General features: G+C 41.0%; 1 protein-coding gene across 1 annotated transcript in view; it reads right to left on the bottom strand.

Moving 5' to 3' along the window:
• Positions 1 to 23,485, bottom strand: part of Adgrv1 (adhesion G protein-coupled receptor V1) — a 504,420-nt gene that overhangs the window by 343,938 nt on the left and 136,997 nt on the right. Inside the window, exons 57-66 of the mRNA XM_087896763.1 lie at positions 19,513 to 19,692; positions 16,409 to 16,573; positions 12,186 to 12,303; positions 9,509 to 9,629; positions 7,485 to 7,623; positions 7,096 to 7,281; positions 6,590 to 6,822; positions 4,305 to 4,453; positions 1,781 to 1,976; positions 1,152 to 1,371 (exon numbers count right to left, since the gene is read on the bottom strand). Of these exons, the coding sequence (XP_087752889.1) occupies positions 1,152 to 1,371; positions 1,781 to 1,976; positions 4,305 to 4,453; positions 6,590 to 6,822; positions 7,096 to 7,281; positions 7,485 to 7,623; positions 9,509 to 9,629; positions 12,186 to 12,303; positions 16,409 to 16,573; positions 19,513 to 19,692 (1,707 nt within the window). The remainder of the gene's footprint in view (positions 1 to 1,151; positions 1,372 to 1,780; positions 1,977 to 4,304; positions 4,454 to 6,589; positions 6,823 to 7,095; positions 7,282 to 7,484; positions 7,624 to 9,508; positions 9,630 to 12,185; positions 12,304 to 16,408; positions 16,574 to 19,512; positions 19,693 to 23,485) is intronic.

The following is a 23,485-nucleotide window of genomic DNA, read 5'->3' on the forward strand; positions in this document are numbered from 1 at the left end:
TTCCAAGACTCTTGGCCTCCTGGTTTCCCTCCTTACCCCCAGCTTCCTGTCTCTGACCCCAGCTCTGCACTCCTCACGACTCTATCACAGGTTCGGGCTTCAGTGGCTCCCTGCACATAAACACCTGCCATACCTGGTCATCCCTGGCCACCTAACAACCTAATAATGAGCAAACTCAGTCTGCGTCACCCCTCCATTAGGCTTGCCCAGCGGGATCTCAAATTAACATATACAAAGCAGAACTCTTAAATATTCACCACAGCCATGAACCTTTAAGGCTGGCACCACATTCCACATTCACTTCTAGGAGTCACCCATGACTTCTCTCTTCTTCTGCCTCCATCTTTAACCCAACAACCTGTCCACATCTTGTCATCTCTGTCCCCATCACTCCTGACTGTCTACAGGACAGAAGCCGTAACCACTCTTCCTGCTTGCAAACGACTCCACGGACTTCTTGTCAGCCATAAGTGAGCCACACACGTGAAAACAGGGTAACGCATTCTCTGGTGAAGTCTTCCTTAATGCCGTGCCCTTCACATGCATGATGTCTCAGATGGTCCTGCATCAGTCCTAGTTCTGTGTGATCAGCGACCTGTGCACAATCTGACCCTCTCATTTAATCCCCAACTACATGGACTTCTCCCTCCAACAAGTCAGGTTTGCTCCTCTGCAGGATCCTTCATTCCTTTCTCCCAAATCATCACATACTGGGTAACACAGGTCATTCAGACTGTGTATCCCAACATTACAAGCGGAATTCACCACAGTTGTAATTTTAAAAAAGAAAGAAAGAAGAAGAAAAGAAAACAAAAAGAAAAGAATCTAGTTTGTGACAATTCAGGTTTATCTGGGTGAGCACTGTGAAAGCAGGGATAACATCATTTTCAGACACGTTCTCTTCTTGTTGGACTGACTGAAGTTTATCACTGTCGTTCATTTGCTTCCTCACTTGCTGCTAAGAGCTCCTGACAACAGTTTACAGCTTCTACACTTCTATAAACTTCATCAGGCTCAGGAGCCACTCAACACTTGACTGTAATTAGCAAATACTACAAATAAATAAACAAACCCATCTGGGGAATAAGAAGATCCAACGTTATGTATAAAACATCAGCATTACTTTAACATCAGAGGAAGAATGACCCTACCTGACTCTCTCCCAAGAGTCCTCCAGTCCGCTGCAGCACCAAGTGTAAAACCATTGTGGAGTTGGGGTTAGGAATCAAAATTTTGCTTTGGTTGAGAAATCTTATGACACCAAACGGGGAGTCCCTCTTGATAATTGTGATTTTGCTCACTAGGTGGCGCCCAAGGATTGCTCCATCAGAAGCTCCAGTGAGCAGAATTTCAAACTGTTCCTCAAATTCGCTACATGGCAAAAAGGAGCAATCTGTGAGTCTAAACATATTAAAATACCTGAAAAATCCAAATAGCTAGACATTTCCCAAATTGGCCATCCATATTCAAGGCACAACAGGCACACACCAGGAGAAGGGTGCTCAGCAAAAAAGCAGACTCAACATGAAGCTCTCACGACCCAGACATCAGACTTTTAAACTGTGGAAGGCTTCAGAAACTGGACCCAAAGATGCTGCCACAACCTTATCAGGCTGTGTAAGGAGCAGAAGTTAGAGTTTTTTTTTTTATCTGAGACAAACACGAGGTACACAACCACAGTGCCGTCCTCTTTCCTGGTACCCAACTACTCTCTCTCTCTCTCTCAAGTGTTGTCAGCAGGAATCAGGCCTGGGTACCCACTGCTTCCTCTATGACCAACCTTGCACTGCTGTTGATGATGGAGACGTTTATAAAGCTTAGGTTCTGCCCATGCTGAAAGGTGACTGTGCTGCCGTGCAGTACGTAACCTTCTGGGACAGCAGAGAAGCCCTGGGACCTGAAGTCAGCTGACACGTGGCCATAAGTTCCACGGAGCCTCAGCACTGGGATCGTGATCATGCGGGCATCTTCCTCCACTGGAACGGAATGTGCAATTAGCCAGGTTACCAGAAAAAGCAAAGGACGCTTACACGATACAGCCAACCTGTCCTAGGCAACTCAAAATAATAGTCCAGTGCTCACGCTCATGGTTTTCACGGTTCATAAGTGAAATTAGCAAAACTTAAACATTAGTGAAAGTTTTGTCCCTTTTATCTTTTTATGAAGAATATAGTTTGCCAGATGTTGAGATTTAAAATGACTAATTTTTAAAAATGTAAGCAACCTATGAGCACTCTTTCTCTTCATGTTGTACACAAATAAGAAACTCTTGCTTGAGACGGTGGGAGATAAACACAGGGTGTCCATAAAGGGGAAGTAATCTGGATCACTTCTACACATTCAGTTAAATATAAACAGTGCATGTAAGGGAGCCTTACGCTATTTCTATCGTGGGGTATTTTTCATATTTATATTTTGTGTGTGTGTACATATATATGTGTGTGTACGCTAATGTGCATCTATGTGTGTGTCTGTGTGTGTGTATATACACATACATATTTATATATGCATACATGGCACTTGTGTGGTACTCAGAGGCCAGATCCCTTCTTCCTCCAGCTGGGTTTCCAGGTTTGATTTCAGTTTTCAGGCTTGGTAGCAAGTACATTTACCCACTGGGCTATCTCAATAGCCCTTGTATGAATATTTTAGAATCTACATATATAAACTTGTATTTCTAACCAGAAAAAATCAGAAAGTACCAATATTCATGTTTAATTTCAATTCCAAAATTCAAATTCAAATTTTAAAATATATTTATTAGAAAAATTCCTCCCCGAAGCAGTAAATTATTGAGAAATGGATAAATAGAAAAAAAATCATATTTATTTCTTGATGCAAGCAAGCAACATCACTTTATCAGTAATGGGCTGAAATTTACAAAATAGATTAAGCAATAAGCCATGTCTTATCCAAAAAGTCCATAGAAGGGGGTTCTGTCCAGTGTTCAAGACAGCTAGACAAGGAGCCTGAGGAGAGGCGATGAAGCCAATGAACGATTTGCAAAAACAATGTAATATGTTTATTTTTAAATTATGTATGTTTTTAATTTTTTAGAGACAGGGTTTCTCTGTATAGCTTTGGCTGTTTTAGAATTTGCTCTGTAGATCAGACTGGCCTTGGACTCACAGAGATCTGCCTGCCTCTGCCTTCTGAGTGCCAGATTAACAGCGTGCACCACCACCCACCTTAATTCTAAGTTATATTTACATTCTACCATTGAACAGAAGCGTATTTTAGAAAGGAAGTCCTCTCTTTTTGCCCAGAAAGGAATGTAACCAAGCATTCTATGTCCTGATCGCACCTAAGGGAACTGCAGCCCTGGGCAAGCCTGACAGGGGCTGAAGACGTGACCAAGGCCAGGTCTGATCTGGAGCTGCAGCACGGGAGAATGTGCATTTGAATGGTGGTATTCACTAGAGAGTAGGCAGACACTGAGCTATGAGCATATCAAATTAATTTACATAAATTTGAAAGTTTTTTCTTTTTAAAGAATTAGATTTACTTAATTTTTATTCATGTAAATGTGTCTTTGAATGTGCAAGTTTCCCAAATGTCAGAAGAGGGCATCAGATCCCCTGCAGCTGGAATTCCTGGCAGTTTTGAGCAGCCAGATGTGGATATAGGAAACCAAACTCCAGTGTTTTGCAACAGCAGCATGTTGTTCGGTTTTTGGGAAGAGAGAATATTAATTGAAAAAATAGATCCATAAGATTGGCCTGTAGGCAAATCTGTGGGGTGCTATATTGATTAATGATACATGTGTGAGGGCCCCAAGCATTATGAGTGCTGTCACCCCTGGGCAGGTAGTCCTAGATGGGATAAGGAAGCAAGCTAAGCAAGCCGGGAGGATGGCCAGCAGGCAGAGCTCCCCACGGCTTCGGGATCAGCTCCCCATTCCAGGGTCCTGCCTTGAGTTCCCATCCTGACTACAGCCAGAAGATGCCATGAGCCCTTTCCCCCTCAAGCTGCTCTGGCCATGGGGCTTTATCTTGGCAATAGAAATCCAGATAAGATAGGCATCAAGCAGCCTTAACTACTGACTCATCTTTCCAGCCCCTTAACGATGCTATAAACGGACATATTTTAATTATCCTTGAAGTTTAAAAATCAATTATTTTCCTAGATTGAGTAACCATTTGGTTTTGCAAAATACAGAGATTCAAGACTCCCTGAAAGTAACTGAAAATAATTTTTAATGTAGGGATATTTTTGTGATCAGACAAAAGAGTGCATATAAAAATCCAGATTCCTTCACAGTTCAGAGAATGCTGTGATCATTAGGACAAGCCAAGTAGGCTTACCTGAGATGGCCGTGTAATTCGGATCAAATTCAATGATGCCCTCCACATTATCATTTTCCATTATTATGATCTGAACAATGGAGACGTTCCCAATTACAGGAGGCTGATCTATCTGGAGTCCATTCTCTTGGATGGTAAAATCATACCCTCTTGCAAAGTCATAGGAAACAAAAATTAAAACCCAACAAGAGAACAAGCATACACATGTGTAGGTGAACAGAACGGTCTTTCTAGCTCCCATACCGTAGTTCCCCTAAGTATTGCACTGCTTCATTTACACTGCAGCACTGCACCATGAAACTACAGCCTTACGCATGCTTGGCAAATGCTCTACCCCAGCACTGTAACGACCTTAAGTATCTCCAACACTAAGGCTGTGTTGTGTGAAGCAAAGTTTTTATGTTGCTCCCAAGTATCGGCGCTTACATGAAATAAAGGCTAATATAAAATTACAAGTTTGGGCAAAGTAAAAATAATAAGACTAAAAATCAATGCAATTTAATTATAATCAATATCTTCCAATCCAGTCCTCAGCTTACTTGAATAACAACAACCTATCTGTGCAAAAGACTCAGACTGATGTCACTCCCATCAACAAGCATGGACTTTCAGGTCCTTATGGCATTTCAATTCCTGAAGAGAAGGATTTTTTAAAAGATACAAGACAATTCCAATCCTTCCTTCAATTCCCAAATTCTAACATGGTGTTCGCAGCCATCTTATATTGAAATGTTGAGACCTGCTAAATAAGATCGCAGCACAGGCTGAACCACAAGATGGGAGGAGCCACTGCGCTCCTCAGCACCAGGAGATCTGCCCTGGACTGCCTGGATACCAGAAGTCCCACCAAAGCAGCAGTTCTCTAGCCGAGAGGCAAAATAGGAAGCACACTGTATTCTATTGCTCCTTTCGTATCAAAGGAAGCCTAGTAATTATCAGCAAGCAAAAACTGTTTCCCAGAATTCACGTGGAAATTTATCTCTGAAAGAGTAACCAAGATAGCAAAATCTCCAAGTCCTAGCTAATCAAAGTCGCAAACATGCTGGCACAGGTGGGGAGCTGCTCTTTCCACACTGCATTCAGGTAAGCAAGACTGAGCAAGGGAAGGGACTGAATTCCCACTGCCAGACACCGAATCATTTCTTGAAAGTGGAAGACTTGATATGAACTCAAAATACAGTTTTAGCTCTCTCTCTAAGAATGCACACTCTACATATGCTTCTGAGTGAAATACTGAATTGGGAAAATTTATATGTGTACTGGCTGGTTTGTGTGTCAACCTGACACAAGCTGGAGTCATCAGAGGAAGGAGCCTCAGTTGAGGAAAGGCCTCCATGAGATCCAGTTGTCAGGCATTTTCTCATTTAGTGATGAATGAGACCACCAGACCATGTGGGTGGTGCCATCCCTGGGCTGGTGGTCCTGGGTTCTATAAGAAGGCAGACTGAGCAAGCCATGAGGAGCAAGCCAGTGAGCAGCACCTTCCGTGGCTCCTGTTTCTGCTCCTGCCTCCTGGTTCCGGACTTGTTTGAGCTCCTGTCCTGACTTCCTTCAATGATAAACAGTAATATGGACGTATAAGATAAATAAACCCTCTTCTCCCCAACTTGCCTTTTTGGTCATGGTATTTCCTTGCAGTTATAGGAACTTGAAGACACTATGTAATGGATATATATTTTTTAATCCATAAGAAAACTTCCCGTCTTCTCTGAATTCATGCATTGTTTTAGGAAAAGGTCCCCTCCTGGGCCCTTTGTAGAATGAATAGGGGTGACTGGGTCAACCAAGAGCAGTTCACTGTGCTAGCGATGCCTCCTACTATGTCAATCAAGCCAGCTCAGGAGAAGACACAACCCTCAATATGATGAATCTTGAGTTTTCATTGAAAACATGCTGCATAAGTTTTGTCAACTACCATTCCATTTTAAACTGCTATTGAGCAAGGATCGATCTCATTGGCCCACGAGAAGACAGCAGACTTTGGTATATCAAGGACAGCTGCTTCCCACTTCCACTCGTTCAGGGGTTCAGAAGGGCCACCCCATATGAGTGCTGCCCTGGAAGGTAGTTGGGCTAACGCCACAGGAACTGTGAGATGCCACAGCAAGTCCCTGGCTTTGCCGGACGAATGCAAAGAACAGGAACATGCCCTCTCAGCATGGAAGTAGGGGGGTAAAGTCCAGAAAACTAGGAAAGTAGCAGTCTGTCGTAATTTCTCTGTTCAGTCCTGGCCCAGTGTCCTCCCCTCTTGCTTTCTCCTCACGCCCCCATTTCCTTTCCTTTACCTTCCTTGGAGGTCCACTTTTGTAAGGGCAAGAGCAAACTCCTCCGGGCCTTCAGGAAGGTTGTCATCAAGGATTTCAACATGCAGACTTTTCGCCCTCTCTCTGGCTTCAAAGAGGAGCTCCCCTGATGCGGGAACAAAGTCCCAGTCTGCCTTGGCCGTCCGGCTACCAGTCTCAAACCAGATTCGCACACGTCCAAAAGAGCCACCCGAGCGGACAACTGTGACATTAACCTAGAAGAAAATTGTTTACCTGCTTAATTTGAATGTTTAATCCACTGAACAAATCATCTCTATTTAAAGATTCTTTTTACTGGGATTATGCTGGAATTAAATTTAACTCTATACAATTATAGAAATTACATGTTATAATAATGATACCAAAAAGAAATCAATCCATTGGGGGAAAGGTTTAGAAAGGAAACGAAAATGACGAGCATTTTGAAGTCTGCTCAGCACACTACAAACAAAAGAAGCAGTAAGAGCTGAAGCAGCCCGCGCCCATACCCTCTGTGCTGCTTCTGAGACTCGAAGCTGCTCATGTGAAAATGAGAACCGGCCATAAGGGACATCACTGGCCACCATGGTGACGCTGGCGGTAACGCTGGCTTCATTCAGTGCCCCACCCTCACTGATTCCAGTCAGCTGAAACTCATAGGAACACTTCTCCTCAGGGATGTCATCATTCAGAGCCTGGAGAAGTTACAAAAACCAAAAAGATAAAATGTAAGGAAGTGTCCTATCCATAGAAACAGCCATGGATTCTGTAATCTCCCTCCGATTCTACACACATACAAACGCATACACACACACACACACACACACACACACGGATGCGCACACACAAGCACACACACGCACATGCACGGGCTAACAGACAGCAGTCACACTGGTACCTGAATGACTACAGTCGCCTCAGACTGTCCATCCTGCATTGTCAGCTGTCCTGACGTTTCGGCAAACTCCCCCACAGAAGGAGGAACTAGCCTCCAGTACACTGTGACCTCCCCAGAGACCCCTGGGCCACGAACAAGGCTGCAACAATACATGGATACACATTTAGTACATTTTTAAGTCATGGTATTCCCTAAAGATTTTCTGTGCCTTTCAACCAATTTTTACTTATCTCAAGAATATTACGCTTTTAAACAACTTTGCTGATCAATAGTAAACCAGGCAAAAGTCTTAGAATTCCAAGGTGGAAATGTAAGAATCCCTAAACTAGCATATGTCTACATCGACAAAAATGAACACTAAATCTGAACGTTTAAAGGAATAAAATCAGCATTTATGAATTTTATTTAACATTCACATCGACTATGGGCAGCCTAACAGGTCCTCTGAAGAACAGAAACGCGTGAGCAGCCGCATGGAAAGGAGGAAGTCCAGACAAGGTATGGGCTTCAGACAGCTGCATATGGACCCAGCCCAGCTACTGCACTGCTGACTGCTGCTTCGTTCCTTGGAAGGAAATGTGGGGGCCCAGCCTGCCCCAGCCACACTGACTCAGTTATGTGGTGGAGTCTGGGCTGAGAAACAGATGCTCTTAATCCTTCTGCTGGAAGTGGCTTTCCGTTAGCTGTATTAGCTGGAAATGCAACTGAATCTTATGTGTAGACCTGTTGGCTAATAATCTTTTTCAATGTGGAAAATTTTAGTTACTCCCCTCATTTTTGTGTGAGCATAAAATTGCCATGAAATTAGTCAACTATTTTTTAATATTTTTTCATTTATTTTACGCACCAACCACCATTTCCCTTCCCCCACCTCCCATCTATCAACCCGCACACATTCCTTCTTAACCTCATTCCCGAACGGGCAGGCCTCCCATGGGTTGACCAGCAATCTTAATGAATTAACAGGTTAATGGTGCTATGTGCTGAATTTCTAGATTTTTCCATGCACAAAACTTTCACACTTACAATCGGTAACTTTTTAATGTTTAATATCTTTATACAACATATGCTACCTTTTAATATTGTCAAACTAATTCATACCCTTATAACAGTGGCTGGCAGGAGGAGACTACACCTTGGTGCTCTCCCTGACTAAGAAGAAGGGTTTTAAAACTTGGAGCTACGCTCTGCTATATTGAAAAACTTAAGTTTACATTTTTTGCTTGTCATGTTTTGCTGCTAAATTTATCAAATGATTTCTCTGTAACAATTACTAAAATTAATTTATCTTATTTCTACCCCAATAATGTATGAAGCAAACCTTTTGATCAATAAATCTATACGTTTACTCCTGAAATAAAAGCAATTTTGCTTTGATTTACCATACTTTTCTAAATTTGGGAATTTTTGGATGCAGGATCTCACTATGTAGCCCTATCTGTCCCGGACTTTGCTAAGAAGGCTAGGCTGGGCTCAGATCACAGAGATCTGCCGAGCATTGGGATAAAAGCTGCATACTGTGTAGATTTACAGAAGGAGTGACTCCTTGTGGATGTGGTACCCGATGGGGCTGCTAATTTTACCCCCGTGGATGCTCTTGGCTGTGGGCTGTGCAGTTCATCCATAAAAGAGCAAGACTACTCTTGATCTAGCTACAACACAGCTTGGGTAGAGATTTTAATTTTGGCCTGAGGGTCGTCCTATTCTCCACACAATGCCCACCAGTACACAATGTGGTAATGAGTATTATGTGTGCTTGAGAATGGTGATCAAGGCAGCATTCTCAATCTTCCTAATGCTGTGAACTTTAATACAGCTCCTCATATGTGGTGAACTCCCGATGATAAAAATTATCTTCCTGCTACTTCATAACTGTAATTTTGCTACTGTTTTGAATTGTAATGTAAATATCTAAAGTGTGAGTTATCCTATATGCAACCCCAAAGGGGTCTTAGCCCACAGACTGAGAACCCCTGCTCTAGGCTAACTAAATTAAACAAAGAAAAAATTCCTAAAATCCTCACCTGATGAAGGCAGTGCCATTATACGTTGCTGAGGGTTCCCCAATAATGATGTGTCTAGATGACAAAGCAATCCCCACTTCTGATGCGTCGTTATCTCCTCGAATGATTATCGATGCACTACCTAAGTTTCAGATCAGATCATATAGTCCATTTTGATGCAAACATGTAAATGTGCACACACACACACACGCACACACGCACACACACACACCAATTAAACTAAGATGGCAATACCAGCAGGTAGGAACTGTTAGCCACCTTTCACTAGGAGGGTTGAAAGACACACTGAGGCACTGGAGTATTTGAAGACTTTCCTTCCCATGATCACACTTGCAGAAACAGCCCGGAGATGCTTGGCAAAAGCCCCACTTTCACTGGCTGGTAAGCAAGCTCTCCTTTAGCGCATGCCTGAAGTACTCCTTCAGCGTTCACCCTACAGCTTTAGGCTCTGTGGCTTTGTCAATGGGATTCTTGAGGGTCCTTTCTTAACTTTTAATTTCCTGACCACTAGTCATGAAGCTGATCACTTACAATTATTGAAGTGGAAATTAAATCATCTAATAATTTGAGAATACATACAACAACTTAGCCATACTTTGATGGGCATTATTTCTAGGAGCACACACTGGAATTTCATAGGAAACAAAACCAAAAACATGAACAGATTATTGCACACTTGCATTCCTTGCAATAGGTTAATGAAACTAAGAGTGGTTTGTCATCTACAAGTAGGCTGCAATAAGACAGACATACAGAGACTTTGTTATGCTGATACTGGGTGTACCCTGCCCCATGGATACATTCCTACTTTGTGCAGAGTCATCCTGTGCAACATCAGCCCCGTCACTCTCATGAGATGTCATTCACCAAGTTTAAAACTTATGCAGGATATGGTGCCTTGATAGGACTATTTCACAGGTTGGTCAATACCATGGACTAAAATGCAGGAAGAGTAACCAACCACCTTAGGGTTATAAACACTTCTGAGAACATCCCTGGCCACAGCACCCACTGGCAGTCTCAGAGCCTTGTTTAGCATGAGTCTCAATGTTATAAAAGGACCGTAAAACAATCATTTCTATTTTAAAACTTCTCATTCTTTCTGTTGTTATATTACTCAAAGAAAATGAAATAATTAAAGACCTGTCTTTCCTTATAAAGATCTAAGAACCAGGATACCTGTTTATGAAAGTTTAAAATGTTCAAGCGATTAATTTTAGATAGAAATGTAGATATAAGCTATCATAATCATACTTCATGTGTTTTTAAATTATGCACTATATGATTCTATAAATACATAAAAAACTATAGGCAATCAAGCATCACTAATAGCATTTCAAGGTAATAATTCTAAATTCATCTAATATAAAGACATAACAAAATGGGATTATATTGAGCATATGAAGTCCAATTGCATATCACAACAATTATTCATGTAATTCAGGATTCTCGGGACTGGAGAGTTGATATAGAATTAAGAGTATCTATTGCTCTTGCAAACAACCAAATTTCAGTCCCAGAATCCACAATAAGCAGTTCACAAACACTGTAAACTCCAGGGATCAAATGGCCTCTTCTGGCCTCTCTGGGCACCCTTGAACATGCATGCACATATACACACATACACACACACACACACACACACACACACACACATATTTACACAATGGTACAAATGTGTGTACACAGTGGCACACACACAAACAGAATTAAATAAATATTTAAAATAATAATTCTTGGGGCTAGGCACATGGCTCAGCATTTAAGAAAGCATGTAGAGTTCTTACTGAAGACCTGAGTTCAGCTCACAACTCCTGTAGGGCAGCTCATAACTCAAGGTAACAGAAGCTCCAGTGAGATTCAGTTCTGGCCTGCACACACACCTCACTCCCATGCACACACTCACATGAACACACACACACAGTTTTTAATTTAAAAATAATTATTATTTATTTTAATGTAATGAAAATATTTTTGCTGGTGTAGGAGTTCCTTCTGTCTATGTGTTGCCTTCATTGGTTGCATAAAAAAACTGCCTTGGCTTTTTGATAGGGCAAGACTTAGGTAGGTGGAGTAGACAGAATTGAATGCTGGGAAGAAGGTCAGAGAGAGAACTGTCATGGAGCTGCCAGGTCAGACATGCTGAATCTTTCCCGGTAAGCCATGACCTTGTGGTGACAAACAGATTATTAGAAATGGGTTGAATCAAGATGTAAGAATTAGCCAATGAGAGGCTAGAAGCAATGGGCCAGGCAGTATTTAAGTGAATACAGTTTCTGTGTGATTATTTCGGGTGTAGGCTAGCGGGGCGGCTGGGATGACAAGCAGCCCACTCCCTCCTACAACATTTTGCTACAATGTGTAGTGACATTCAATAGCTCACTACTGTTTAATCATTTAGTGCTCATATTTCATTATACAATCAATACTATAATGCACAGCTTTACATTAAAACAAACATAAAATCCAGAAGTATATGATGTTTGATCTATGACTGTATAAATTGTAAATTTTCTATTATAATTTTAATTTTAAAAACTTTGCCTATAAGACAGATAAATGTATACTTACATTAAAGTACACTTTTAAAAAAATTACAAAACCCAGCACTGCCTATCTTTGTAACTCCTGATTTTTGGATACATTTAATTTAGAAAATTAAGTGAATTTTTCCTACCTTTAGTTGGAGATATTTCTACCTCCTCAGTTCCTGTCAGCTCAATGGTGAAGTGCCTGTCCTCCTTCAGTATGCTGTCTTGAAGGGTACGCAGTGCAATGACCTTTTGGTGCTCATTCTATAGCATTTAAATTAGAGGAAACAGTTTCAAAAAACAGTAATGAAATCAAACTTTGAATGTTTGTTATTTACGCACATAAACTGTGTAAGAGGCCATTTTGTCACCTATAATTTGGAATTCTATGCAGGAAGAACTGCAATGTAAAAATTATCTCTAACCACAAATTTTATTTTAGTTTCTTGAGGAGAAAAGTGAAAAAAAATAGCACAACTCTTAAATTTATTGAAAAATTTCCAGCATTGAAAACCCAAACTTGCAGGGCTAACTGTTCACATCCTAAGGAGACCGAGGCCAGTGCACTGCACCCAAAGGAGAGACCATTCCATGCTGTACTCGACAGTTCTTGGGATGTCTGCTGCCCACAGCCCCTGGACAAGCTCCTGGCTTCCCCAGTGTTAGGTTGGTGCTGTCTTCCTGGTTGGCAATCCTGCGTGAAAGTCGCAGCAGGGGCTAAAGGAGACTCTGGAGTCTCTCTCGAAGCCCAGTGCTTTGTTACAGGTTACCATTTATCTGCAGGTTTGGTTCTCTGTTTCCATGTACCTCTTGCTTGTTTCTTACTGAACATATTCCTGGATATTTTACATTTTCCTGATAGGAATTATTATCTTTAATGCTGTCACAAATATACTAACTTTATGTATCAATGATATCCCTACTGGAGAGCACATAGCTTTTCTCTTTTTATATTCTGCTTGTCTCTCTTTAACTCTCATTTGAGGCCCACCTTCCCGTGCTGTCCCCCCCTTCCCCCACCACTCTGTTAGATGCACTCTCCACCTCGCAAGCTGCCCTTTGGTACCTCATGCTGCTGGAGTCATCTGTGTTTCCCTGTGGAGTCCATTTATTCTTTGGTTATTTCGGAGGCTCCCTTGTTTGCATGGACACATTCATGCTTGTCTAACTGCTAGCTTAGTTACTACTTTAATAAATACCACCACAGATATTCTTGCACATCCTTATTTGTGCATTCAGATGTTTCTCAGAGGTGCCCCAGACAGTGTCCATCCTTGGACAGTAAGTTTGTCTGTTCTCCAAAACTCATTTGCAATCTCAAATAGACTTTGGGGAACTTTTTGGTTGTTACTAGATATATGGATATTATTTGAAACCTAGAGTTGCTCTAACATGTTTTTGTGTTAAATAAGAACCCCAGCTCATACCTGAGCATAGTTACTCTAGCACACACATGGCATTTGCTGATTATGTTGCATAACCGCCTCCCTGATGCTCAAAACGCTACAGTGATGACTCGAAGCGCTACAGTGGGACTCACTTTAAGCAGAGAAATTACGAATCCACAGATGAGGAAAATGACTTTAAACATACCCTATGAAAAGGACATTTGTTTGTGTCATAAGGTGGAAATGACTCCGTTCTGTCTTCCCTCAGCAGGAGTGCACAGGATATGAAACTGGATTTTCCGTCACTCTGCCTGTGTCAGCAAACGACTGTGAAAGCATCAGGCTGACCAAGGAGTACGAATCCACAAATGCAGAAGTATTAACAACGCTTTCGTGAAGCATAAGAACCTATGATATTCTGTGTACTCACACTGCCTTCTAGGAAACATGGAAGGCAACTTTTCATGTCACAGAGTCTCCAGTTCTCAACAGAATTAACAGCCGATAAGAAGAGAGAAAGGTGGACACTGCAAATCAACAGTTTGCGATGCCGGTTATCACTGGTAACAATGGCTCTGACACAAAGAGCCAATGGGGATGATTCATGGGGAGATGAAGTCAGAAAACCTCTCTTGGCGATTCAAAATTTACTTAAGTACAAAGTTTCTTTCAAAAACAAAATAAATCTCCTCACCTAACCCCTCAAAAAAATCTTTTTAATTCAATCAAGAGTTTTTAAAGATATTTGATCATGGCAAAGTTTTCCATGAAATGTTTATTATTTATATTCTAGACAAAAGCTCTATGGAGCAGCAACTTGGGGATGAACACTGTAGGTGATTTCAGAGAGACAGAAATATAAACTATTACTGACTTTGCAACTTCAAAGTTATTGAATCTTAAACACACAATGTAGGAAAGATAGGTCTCACTACATTGAGAGGAAACGGCTATTTTCGTTAGCTCTTTGGAAACATCATCTATTTTATTGAGTACTTCGAAGTGTCAGGATATCAGCCTGCTCACAAAGAGTATTTCCCATAGTCCTTAGGTCTTCCCTGGCTAAACCTTGCTGCTCTCATTTTGTACTTTGGGAACCAAATGTGATCAACATTAACAAACTTACTTAGCTCCACGGATGCTAAATAGAAGGAAGAAGATTTCAGTTACTCTCAATAGATGTAAAATTTGTTCATGGTTCCTTCCAATATTATAAGAGAAGCACGGCTGACAGGAAATCTGTCATAGTACAAAAGCAGGCAGGAAGAACTTCAGCAAATAAAGCACACAGCAAGTGGTGAGAACGGAAGGGCAGATATCAATCTCTGAACTCCCAAAACCGTGACAAAGAGGTTGTAGGAATGGGGAGGGTTAACAGTAAACGCTGAGCACAACGATGCATTCGCCCAAGATTTTGCTGTTGTTTTTGTTTCGTTCTGTTTTTCGGGGTAGGGTTTGTCTATGTAACCTTGGCTGTCCTAGAATTCATGCTGTAGACAGATCACCCTCGGGTTCATAGAGATCTGCCTGCACCTGCCTTCCAAGTGCTGGGATAAAGGTGTTTGCCACCACCACCCAGCTTTACTCAAGTTTTAACTGCAATTTGGTTAGCATGAAAAGTGCATGTTTAACTTAAATTGTAATATAAAGCAGCAAGTTACAGAACAGATGCTGAGCATAAATTTCGTGTGTGGAAGAAGAAGGTACACATGTTTTGAGAGAAACTATCAACAGTGGTCATCACAAGAGGAGTGGAGGGATTTTGTTTATTTTCCATCCCTCTGAACTTCTGAGGTTCATACCAAGAGCACATGGCCATTTGTTTGATTTACTTAATAAAAACATAAACATGGAAGAGACTTCTGAGCTGGACTGACAGTGGGCTGACTGGGGAAGATGTTCCTTCTTCAAGTGTGTAGACACCACAGGGGCACAAACGAAGAAGAGACTAACGTGATGGGAGTGAGAGAGAACCACTGCACCTCAGGACTTAGAGGCTTCCCACGAGAACACAGTGGGAGAGGGCACCACTGCACCCCAGGACTTAGAGGCTTCCCACAAGACAGAGGCAAGACGTCCTATTTTTCTAGAAGCTCTCACATAATTAAAAAATACATTCTTCATAAAATTGGGTTCATCATAATAGCTCTATATACTACACATGGCTATAGATGAATGACAATCTTAAAGATGAGACTGCAAAGCCAATTCGCATCCACATGAAGCTGCACACTGTGAAGTGGAGGCAGAGGATTGATGGGAAAGGGGAGGAGCTGCTGAGAGCAGCACATCCAAGGGTCAATGCTGCAAGAGAGAACCCGGGTGCTCCTCTCAGAGGCACAGGGGTGCAAGGGCGCAAAGAGCTGAGACAGTCCTCCTGAGTGTGTCCCTACCTCAAAGCTCTGCAGTGGATGCCTGAGGCGGTATCTCAATCATGGTATCGAAGTGTCAACGGTTTTAAAAATGTAAGTCTGTACGTTTGAGATTCTCTTTCACATTATGTGACTATGGTGTGCATTTAATATGTTGGCTAGATGTCTGTAGATGTGACATTGTCTTAAAGACTTGCGCTATCAAAGTTTTGACTCATTGTGGAAGTCCTTCACACTTGGGATATTAAAAAAGCAAATTCAAAAGAAAATAGAAAATCAGATTCAGTGATAAAATGTATGTGATGGCCACAGAAAGGTTGGTATTAGGGATGACACGCAGACGTTTGGTTGGTCTGGGTGACCCAAGCTGTTCAGGCAATAGGGGATGTGAAAGGGCTTTGGACTGTGTTACAGAGACCAGGTCTGAATCTGCAATCAGATACCCTCCTTCCTCCCCTCTCCCTCTTTCCTTGTCTCCTCCAACTTCCTCTCTGTGCACATGAATAAAAATAAAACAGAAATAATATTGAATATTAGCATGTGAATTCCTAAACGATACCAGTCTGTGAAAAAGAAAAAAAAGTTACAGGAACTGGAGCCTGGCTGTACCTCATCAAAACGAAGTGTCCCATTCCAAGGACTGAGAGCGTCTTTGGCCTTCTCTTCTATAGCCCAGTGAAGAGAGACAGCTCCTTTGCCTCCTGGGGACCGGACAACTGTCAGTGTCACATATGAATCCGGATCATCAGACAAAAGGGATTCATCAACCATTACCTGAAAAAAATAAAATCCAGTAAGGTGAACACATTAAAAAATGGAAGCGATAATCTTACTGTTTGTGATCAATGTAGTTTTGAATTTAAAATTCTATTCATGACGTACTAACACAGCAGGGAAAAGGCTTCTCTCAGACCCATTTCTTTACTTTCCTAGACATTAGGCGACTTGATATTTCAAATTTCTCTTGCAATTAGGTGGAGCAAAGTAACTGCATTGTCAATAGGATATCGGTAGAAGTGATTGTGGCTGCCGGTCCACTCAAACTGCCCCACGATTTTCCACGTCTGCTCTTTTCCCATTTGTAGGCAAACAGAGAAGATGCCCCAAGCCTTTAGAAAGCTAGTATGCAGAGATGGGAGGAATCCTATGCCTGGGGTGCCAGTTGGAGCACAGGGGTCCACAGAAATCAGAAAGACAGGCACACTACTGTGGCACTCTTGCCCAAAGAGGCAAACACTTATGATAAAGGAGCGGGGATTTGGGACTCTTTGTTATAGCATATAGGTTTCCTAAGTAATGCAGTTATAGACTACCCTCGGAATGGTCAGTCTTTTACCATCTTTGGTGCATTGAAATTTTTATTTCAATGGTTGTCTCTATCAGAAGAGAAGGTATTTTAAAAACAATTTTGATTGGAGGAACAGAGAGTCCAAATTAATAAAATAGTTTTGAACACATAGTCTCTCCCTCTTTCTCTCTCCCTCTCTCTCTCTCTCATTCTTTATTTTTTTGTGTGTACACTGTTCACAAGTGTGTGCATTCTTGTGTGTGAACACAGGTGTACATGTCCCACTATGTGGCACAGCAGTCAGAGTACACCCTGGGCACTGGTCCTGGCTCGAGACAGGCTCTCTCTTTTGCTCTGCCACTGCATACACCAGGCTAGCTAACCAACAGACTTTCAGGATTTTTTCTGCACACACTTCCACCTCTCCATATGTTGTGATTTGAATGAGAATGGCCCCTATAGGCTCATATATTTGAATCTCTAGTCCCTAGTTAGTGGAACTGTTTGAGGAAGGATGAGGAGGTGTGGTCTTTTCAGAGAAGATGGGACCTGTTTCTATATCTCTACCTCCAGCTTGTGAATTAGATATGAGCTCTCAGAAGCACCATGCATGTCTGCCTGCTACCACATTACCACCGTGGTGGGCAGGGACTCATCCTCGACAATTAGAAGCAAGTCCCCAACTTTTCTAAGTTTTTGTTTTGCTTTTTGCTTTTTTTTTCCTTTTTTCTGTTTTTGTTTTTTTGTTATTGTTGTTTGTTTTTTTGTTTTTGTTTTTGTTTTTTCTTTTTCTTTTTTTTTTTTTTTAGTCATGGTGTTTCTTATCAGTTACAGAAAAATAGCTAAGTCACCATGAGAGTACTGGGATTATAAATATTTCTACCACATATTTGACTTTTATGTACGCTCTTGTCATTTGAATTCAGAGGCCCCATTGACTCCTCTCCTGAGCCACCTTCCGCCTTATTACAGGAGACTCACTATTAGCATTTCTTATTCTTAAGTCCTTATTAAAAGATCTGATATGGGTGAATTATGCATGTTCACTTTAGGCAGCAAAGGCCAAGTGGAATCTATATTACTCAGTTATATAGATTTGAAATGTAACACAATACTTTCCATTTAGAACACAGAAACTTACCAAACACAACATAGTCTTGTTTTTATGTTTGTTTGTTTGATTGGTTTTGTTGTTGTTGTTGTTGTTGTTGTTCACTAGGCTCCATGTTAAAATCAAGAACAGAGATTTGGAAATAACTAGTATTTATTAATGTTTTACTTTATTATTTCTTGCACAGTTCATTTTATTTAAGCCCCAGAGAAATCATAGAAGTTCCAAGATCAGATACACACACATATTTGGATAAAAAGAGTCTCAAATCTAATTCAAGTGTTTTGCCTCCACACCAAGTATTGTTCATGTCACTTTGTAGGCACCAGAAACATTTTATAACAATGAAGAAAGGGATGAATTATAAACAACTTGCATGAATATTTTCTGCTTAGCTTTGAATATGCTCCTTGTGAGCACTTTATGTTGATTGGTTTATATTAATAATATTTTCTCAATGTTTTCGGTTTTCTTTCTAATCTGTCACCAATCAATACCACTCACTGTGCATGATATTATATGTTTCACATTCATGCTGCAGAGTAAGACACTTTGTGATAAGAAAGACAGGATATGAGGAAAGCAAAGGCCAAGGACTGAGTGACAATTGGTACTAATTCTACCAAGAGTAGAAATATCAGCTGCACTTCTGAATGCAAATCCTATGTACGCATACGCTACACACAGCAATTCATTTGTGCCTTGCAATTGTTTTACAAAAAAAATACAATAGGACCTGTGTGTCTAATCTTACTTTTGGAGTAAGACAAATAGTAACTCGAGGCTCATAGATAAAGTCTCCAATCATGCTTAAGTGCGGTTTAGCATAAGAATGTTAATAACAGCAGCTAAGATAAACTAAATGTCCAAGCTCAAAAAATCTTTAAAAACAGAAGAACTGAACAATAAACCATGAAATTATTCTTATTCAATTAATTTTCCATAAAATGAGGGGTGGCTTAAATACAGATTTCAATGTACAAGTTCAAATGCGATGATGTCACAAGCCAACTTGTTTTGTAAGCTTTCACCAGTTGAAGATTTAAGCACCTAGCCCTGTTCAAGCTTTAAAAGTTAAATTACACAGTCATGTGAACTGTAATATGTCAAGTAGTATATTATATATGTGCCAATATTTCTAGAAATGTTATGTGATTAGAATTACCACAAAATAATAACGATCTCAGGGTACAAGATTATAGAAACACCTTTCTCAAACATTTCCTGTCCTCTAGATGCTGGCTTATTACAAGTCACTCAAGGATTTCTGCTTGATTCTTTCTCCAGGCAGAAAATGTTTTATATGTAACTTACAGTCTTCTCTTCGAATCCAAACGTTCCAAATGGAGAATCATTTGGTGGTATGGCCACAGTCAGCACAACATCATCACCCAGTCTGCCACCGCCAGTGACACTCATTAAGACGATGCTGAATGTCTCCGTGAGCTCAAATTCACTATCATCAATTATAGTTATTTCTATCAGAGCAGTGACCTACGAAACACAAAGAGGGGGAGGGGAGGAAGCCTTAGAGAAGGGGGTAGATGTAATATAGTAACAATGTTTCCTCTAATATATTTTAATTATTTTAGTTGAATGAAACAAAATACAGTAGAAAAGAAAATAACAGATCCTTTCATATTGTACCCATAATACACTTAAAATAACGGATATGTAGTACTTCAATGTTAGAAATGTAAGAGGTATTATTTTCAAGATAAATTACATATTTAATAAAATATAGGTCGTTCTATGAGTGATGTAAAGGTAATGAATTATTGAACAAATTTTCTAAACGGCATGCAGTTTCTCACAACCATCCCACTAGCATAAAACCCAGTGTGAACAATATTAATTTTGCATGATAGGAAATGGGGTCATAAAAGCAATCACTGTGTGTAGCAGAGACAGCTCAGTGATGAACATATTGCTCTTTGAGAGAATCCAAGTTGGCTTCCAGCACCCAAGCCAGGTGATTCATAATCACCTATAACTGCAAGGGATCTGATGCCCTAATCTGGTTTCCTGAGGAACCTCACAAACATGCACAAACCAGTAACACAGTCATACAAACATGCATGGCATTCACATCATTAACCACAAGGCAATAAAAACTATTTTGAGGTTTCATCTTAGTACAATCAGAATACCTATATTAAAGGAAATCAAATAATGATAAATACTGGTGAGGACACAGGAAAAGAAGAATCCATATATACTATTTGTAGGTATGTAAGCTGGTTTACACACTATACAAATCAGTATGGAGATGCTTCAAAGAGCTAGAAATAGCACGACCATATGACCCAGCTATACTAATGAGAATACACCTCAAAAACTCTGTCTATATTATACTAGGGAGATACTCATACATTCATAATCATTGTTAATCTATTCACAAGAGCCAGGACAAAGAACCTGCACAGATAGCTATCAGTGGATGGATACTGGAAATGTGCATCACAAACGTGATGGAATTTTATTCATTGACAAAACTGGAATTATAAAACTTGTATGGAATGGAACTAAAACTATACTGGGTGAAACTGTCCGGGTCTAGAAAGATGAGCTGTATGGTCTCTCTAGCATGTGGGCTTGGTTCATATTCTCAGGGTAGTGTGTTTAACCTGTAGTGCCTATAACAGAAGGCCGAGAGACAGAAGAGAACAGCTAAACAGTGGGGGTGGGGAGGACCTGAAGGGAACAAGAAGAGAGCACATAAAGTCGTCAGGATGCAGAGACTGGAGGGGGGAAATTTTAGGAGTGGAGAGGCGTGGGGTGCAAAGAGAAGGCATAGGAGATAGGAGTAACCAACGCCAGAGCACATGGAAAAACACTGAAAACCTGCCGTTTTGTAAGCTTATTAGATGGTATAACATTTTAAAAAGAATTGGAATTGAGATATCCAGTATAGGTGTACATTGTGCCTCCTCGAAGTCACCGCAGGGCATTAAAAGTTCCAGTACCAGGTGGAGACTACCTTACTTCAAATTGTTGGCTAGGAAGGTCAATAAATAATACAACTTGTGGTCACTGTTATTGGTTGTCCACCAGGACTTGATGGTATGAACTTATTGCTGAAGATGCCAGTCACACATTGTACATACAGAACACAGAAATCCAGCCACACATTGTAGACACAGAACACAGAAATCCAGCCACACATTGTAGACACAGAACACAGAAATAAGCTACACACTAAAGACATAGAAGACAGAAAGCTAGCTTCCTCTAAGCAGGAAATTCCTTTCGCTCTGGCTAGCTTTCACAGTACCAGAGCACAAGGCAGAGTGCTGGGGAAGAAGAGCTGTCCCCAGTTCTGCCCTGAGGAAACCATGCTAACTGCAGAACTGACCCACAGTAACTGATCTGACTGGTGACACAGGCTGATTAGGACAGAAACAACCAACTGCCTCCTTATTAGATTTGAGGCACATTCCCAGGGGGAAAGCCAAGCTTGGTGGTGGACCTGTCCAAAAGCCTGCAGCTGTGGCCTGTGAGTAGAACATGCTGCTATTTGCTAAAGAGACATTTAAACTGCTCCTAAATAGCCACATGTACACCCATGACTTAGTTCTGTTCTCACCCTACAGCAAGAAGCTTCTTAAAACAACAGGCAGAATTTTCACGTCGATGTTCATGAGTGAGATTGGCCTGTAATTCCCTTTCTTGGTTGTGTCTTTATGCGGTTTTGGTATCAGGGTAACTGTAGCTTCATAAAAAGAACTTGGCAATGACTCTTCTGTTTCTATATTGTGAAATACATTAAGGAGTATAGGTATAAGCACTTCTTGGAAGTTCTGGTAGAATTCTGCATTGAAACCATCTGGTCCTGGGCTTTTTTTGGTAGGGAGATTTTTGATAACAGCTTCTAATTCTTCACGACTAACAGGTCTATTTAGATTGTTCACCTGTTCTTGGTTCAACTTTGGTATATGGTACTTATCTAAAAAAATGTCCATTTCTTTTACATTTTTCAACTTTGTGGCATATAAACTTTCGTAGTAAGATCTAATGATTCTCTGAATTTCCTCTGTGTCTGTGGTTATGTCCCCCTTTTCATTTCTGATCCTATTAATTTGCATGTTCTCTCTCTGCCGTTTGATTAGTTTGGATAGGGGTTTATTGATCTTGTTGATTTTCTCCAAGAACCAGCTTTTTGTTTCATTGATTCATTGGATTGTCCTCTTAGCGATCAGGGAAATGCAAATCAAAACCACTTTGAGATACTATCTTACACCTGTCAGAATAGTTAAACTCAAAAACACCAATGATAGCCTATGCTGGAGAGGATGTGGAGTGAGGGGAACTCTCATCCATTGTTGGTGGGAATGCAAACTTGTGCAGCCACTGTGGAAATCAGTGTGGCAGTTTCTCAGGAAACTGGGAGTCAACCTCCCTCAGGACCCAGCAATTCCACCCTTGGGAATATACCCAAGAGATGCCCTATCATACTACAAAAGTATTTGTTCAACTGTGTTCATAGCTGCACTATTTGTAATAGCCAGAACCTGGAAACAACCTAGGTGCTCCTCAATAGAAGAATGGTTAAAAAAGGTGTGGAACATACACACATTAGAGTTTTACTCAGCGGTAAAAAACAATGACATCTTGAATTTTGCATGCAAATGGATGGACATAGAAAACGCTTTACTGAGTGAGGTAAGCCAGACCCAAAAAGAGGAATATGGTATGTATTCACTCATAAGTGGATTCTAGCCATAATTAAAGGTCTTTGAGCCTATTATTCATGATCCTAGAGAAGCTAAATAAGAAGGTGAACCTGAAGAAAATCATGTAGTTATCCTCCTGGAGATTGGAAATAGACAAGAGTCCCAGGTAACCTCGGGTGCATGGGGGGGTGGGAGGGTTGTTGGAAGGGGAGAGGGTTAGAGAGAAGGGAGTAGGGGAGGAATGGGGAAAGCTCGGGGGACTGGGGTGGGGGGAGGGAGAAAGGATGGCTATGGGATCAGGGAAGAATATATCTCAACTAAGGGAGTCATTTTAGGGTTTACAAGAGACTTGATTACAAATGGGATCCCAGGTCCAAGGAGAGATCCCCAGATTGTTCTCTGGACAGAGGAGAGGGTGCCTGAACCGGCCTTGGCCTATAACCATACTGATGAATATGTTGCTTATCACCATAGAACCTTCATCTGGCGATGGATGGAGATAGAGACAGAGACCCACATTGGAACACTGGACTTAACTCCCTAGGTCCAAACGAGAAGCAGAAGGAAAGAGAATGTGAGCAAAGAAGGCAAGTCCAGAGGGAACCTTCATCCGA

Source organism: Myodes glareolus, chromosome 15 (genome assembly GCF_982192425.1).
Source record: "Myodes glareolus chromosome 15, mMyoGla1.1, whole genome shotgun sequence".
In the NCBI taxonomy this organism is placed as follows: Eukaryota; Metazoa; Chordata; class Mammalia; order Rodentia; family Cricetidae; genus Myodes; species Myodes glareolus.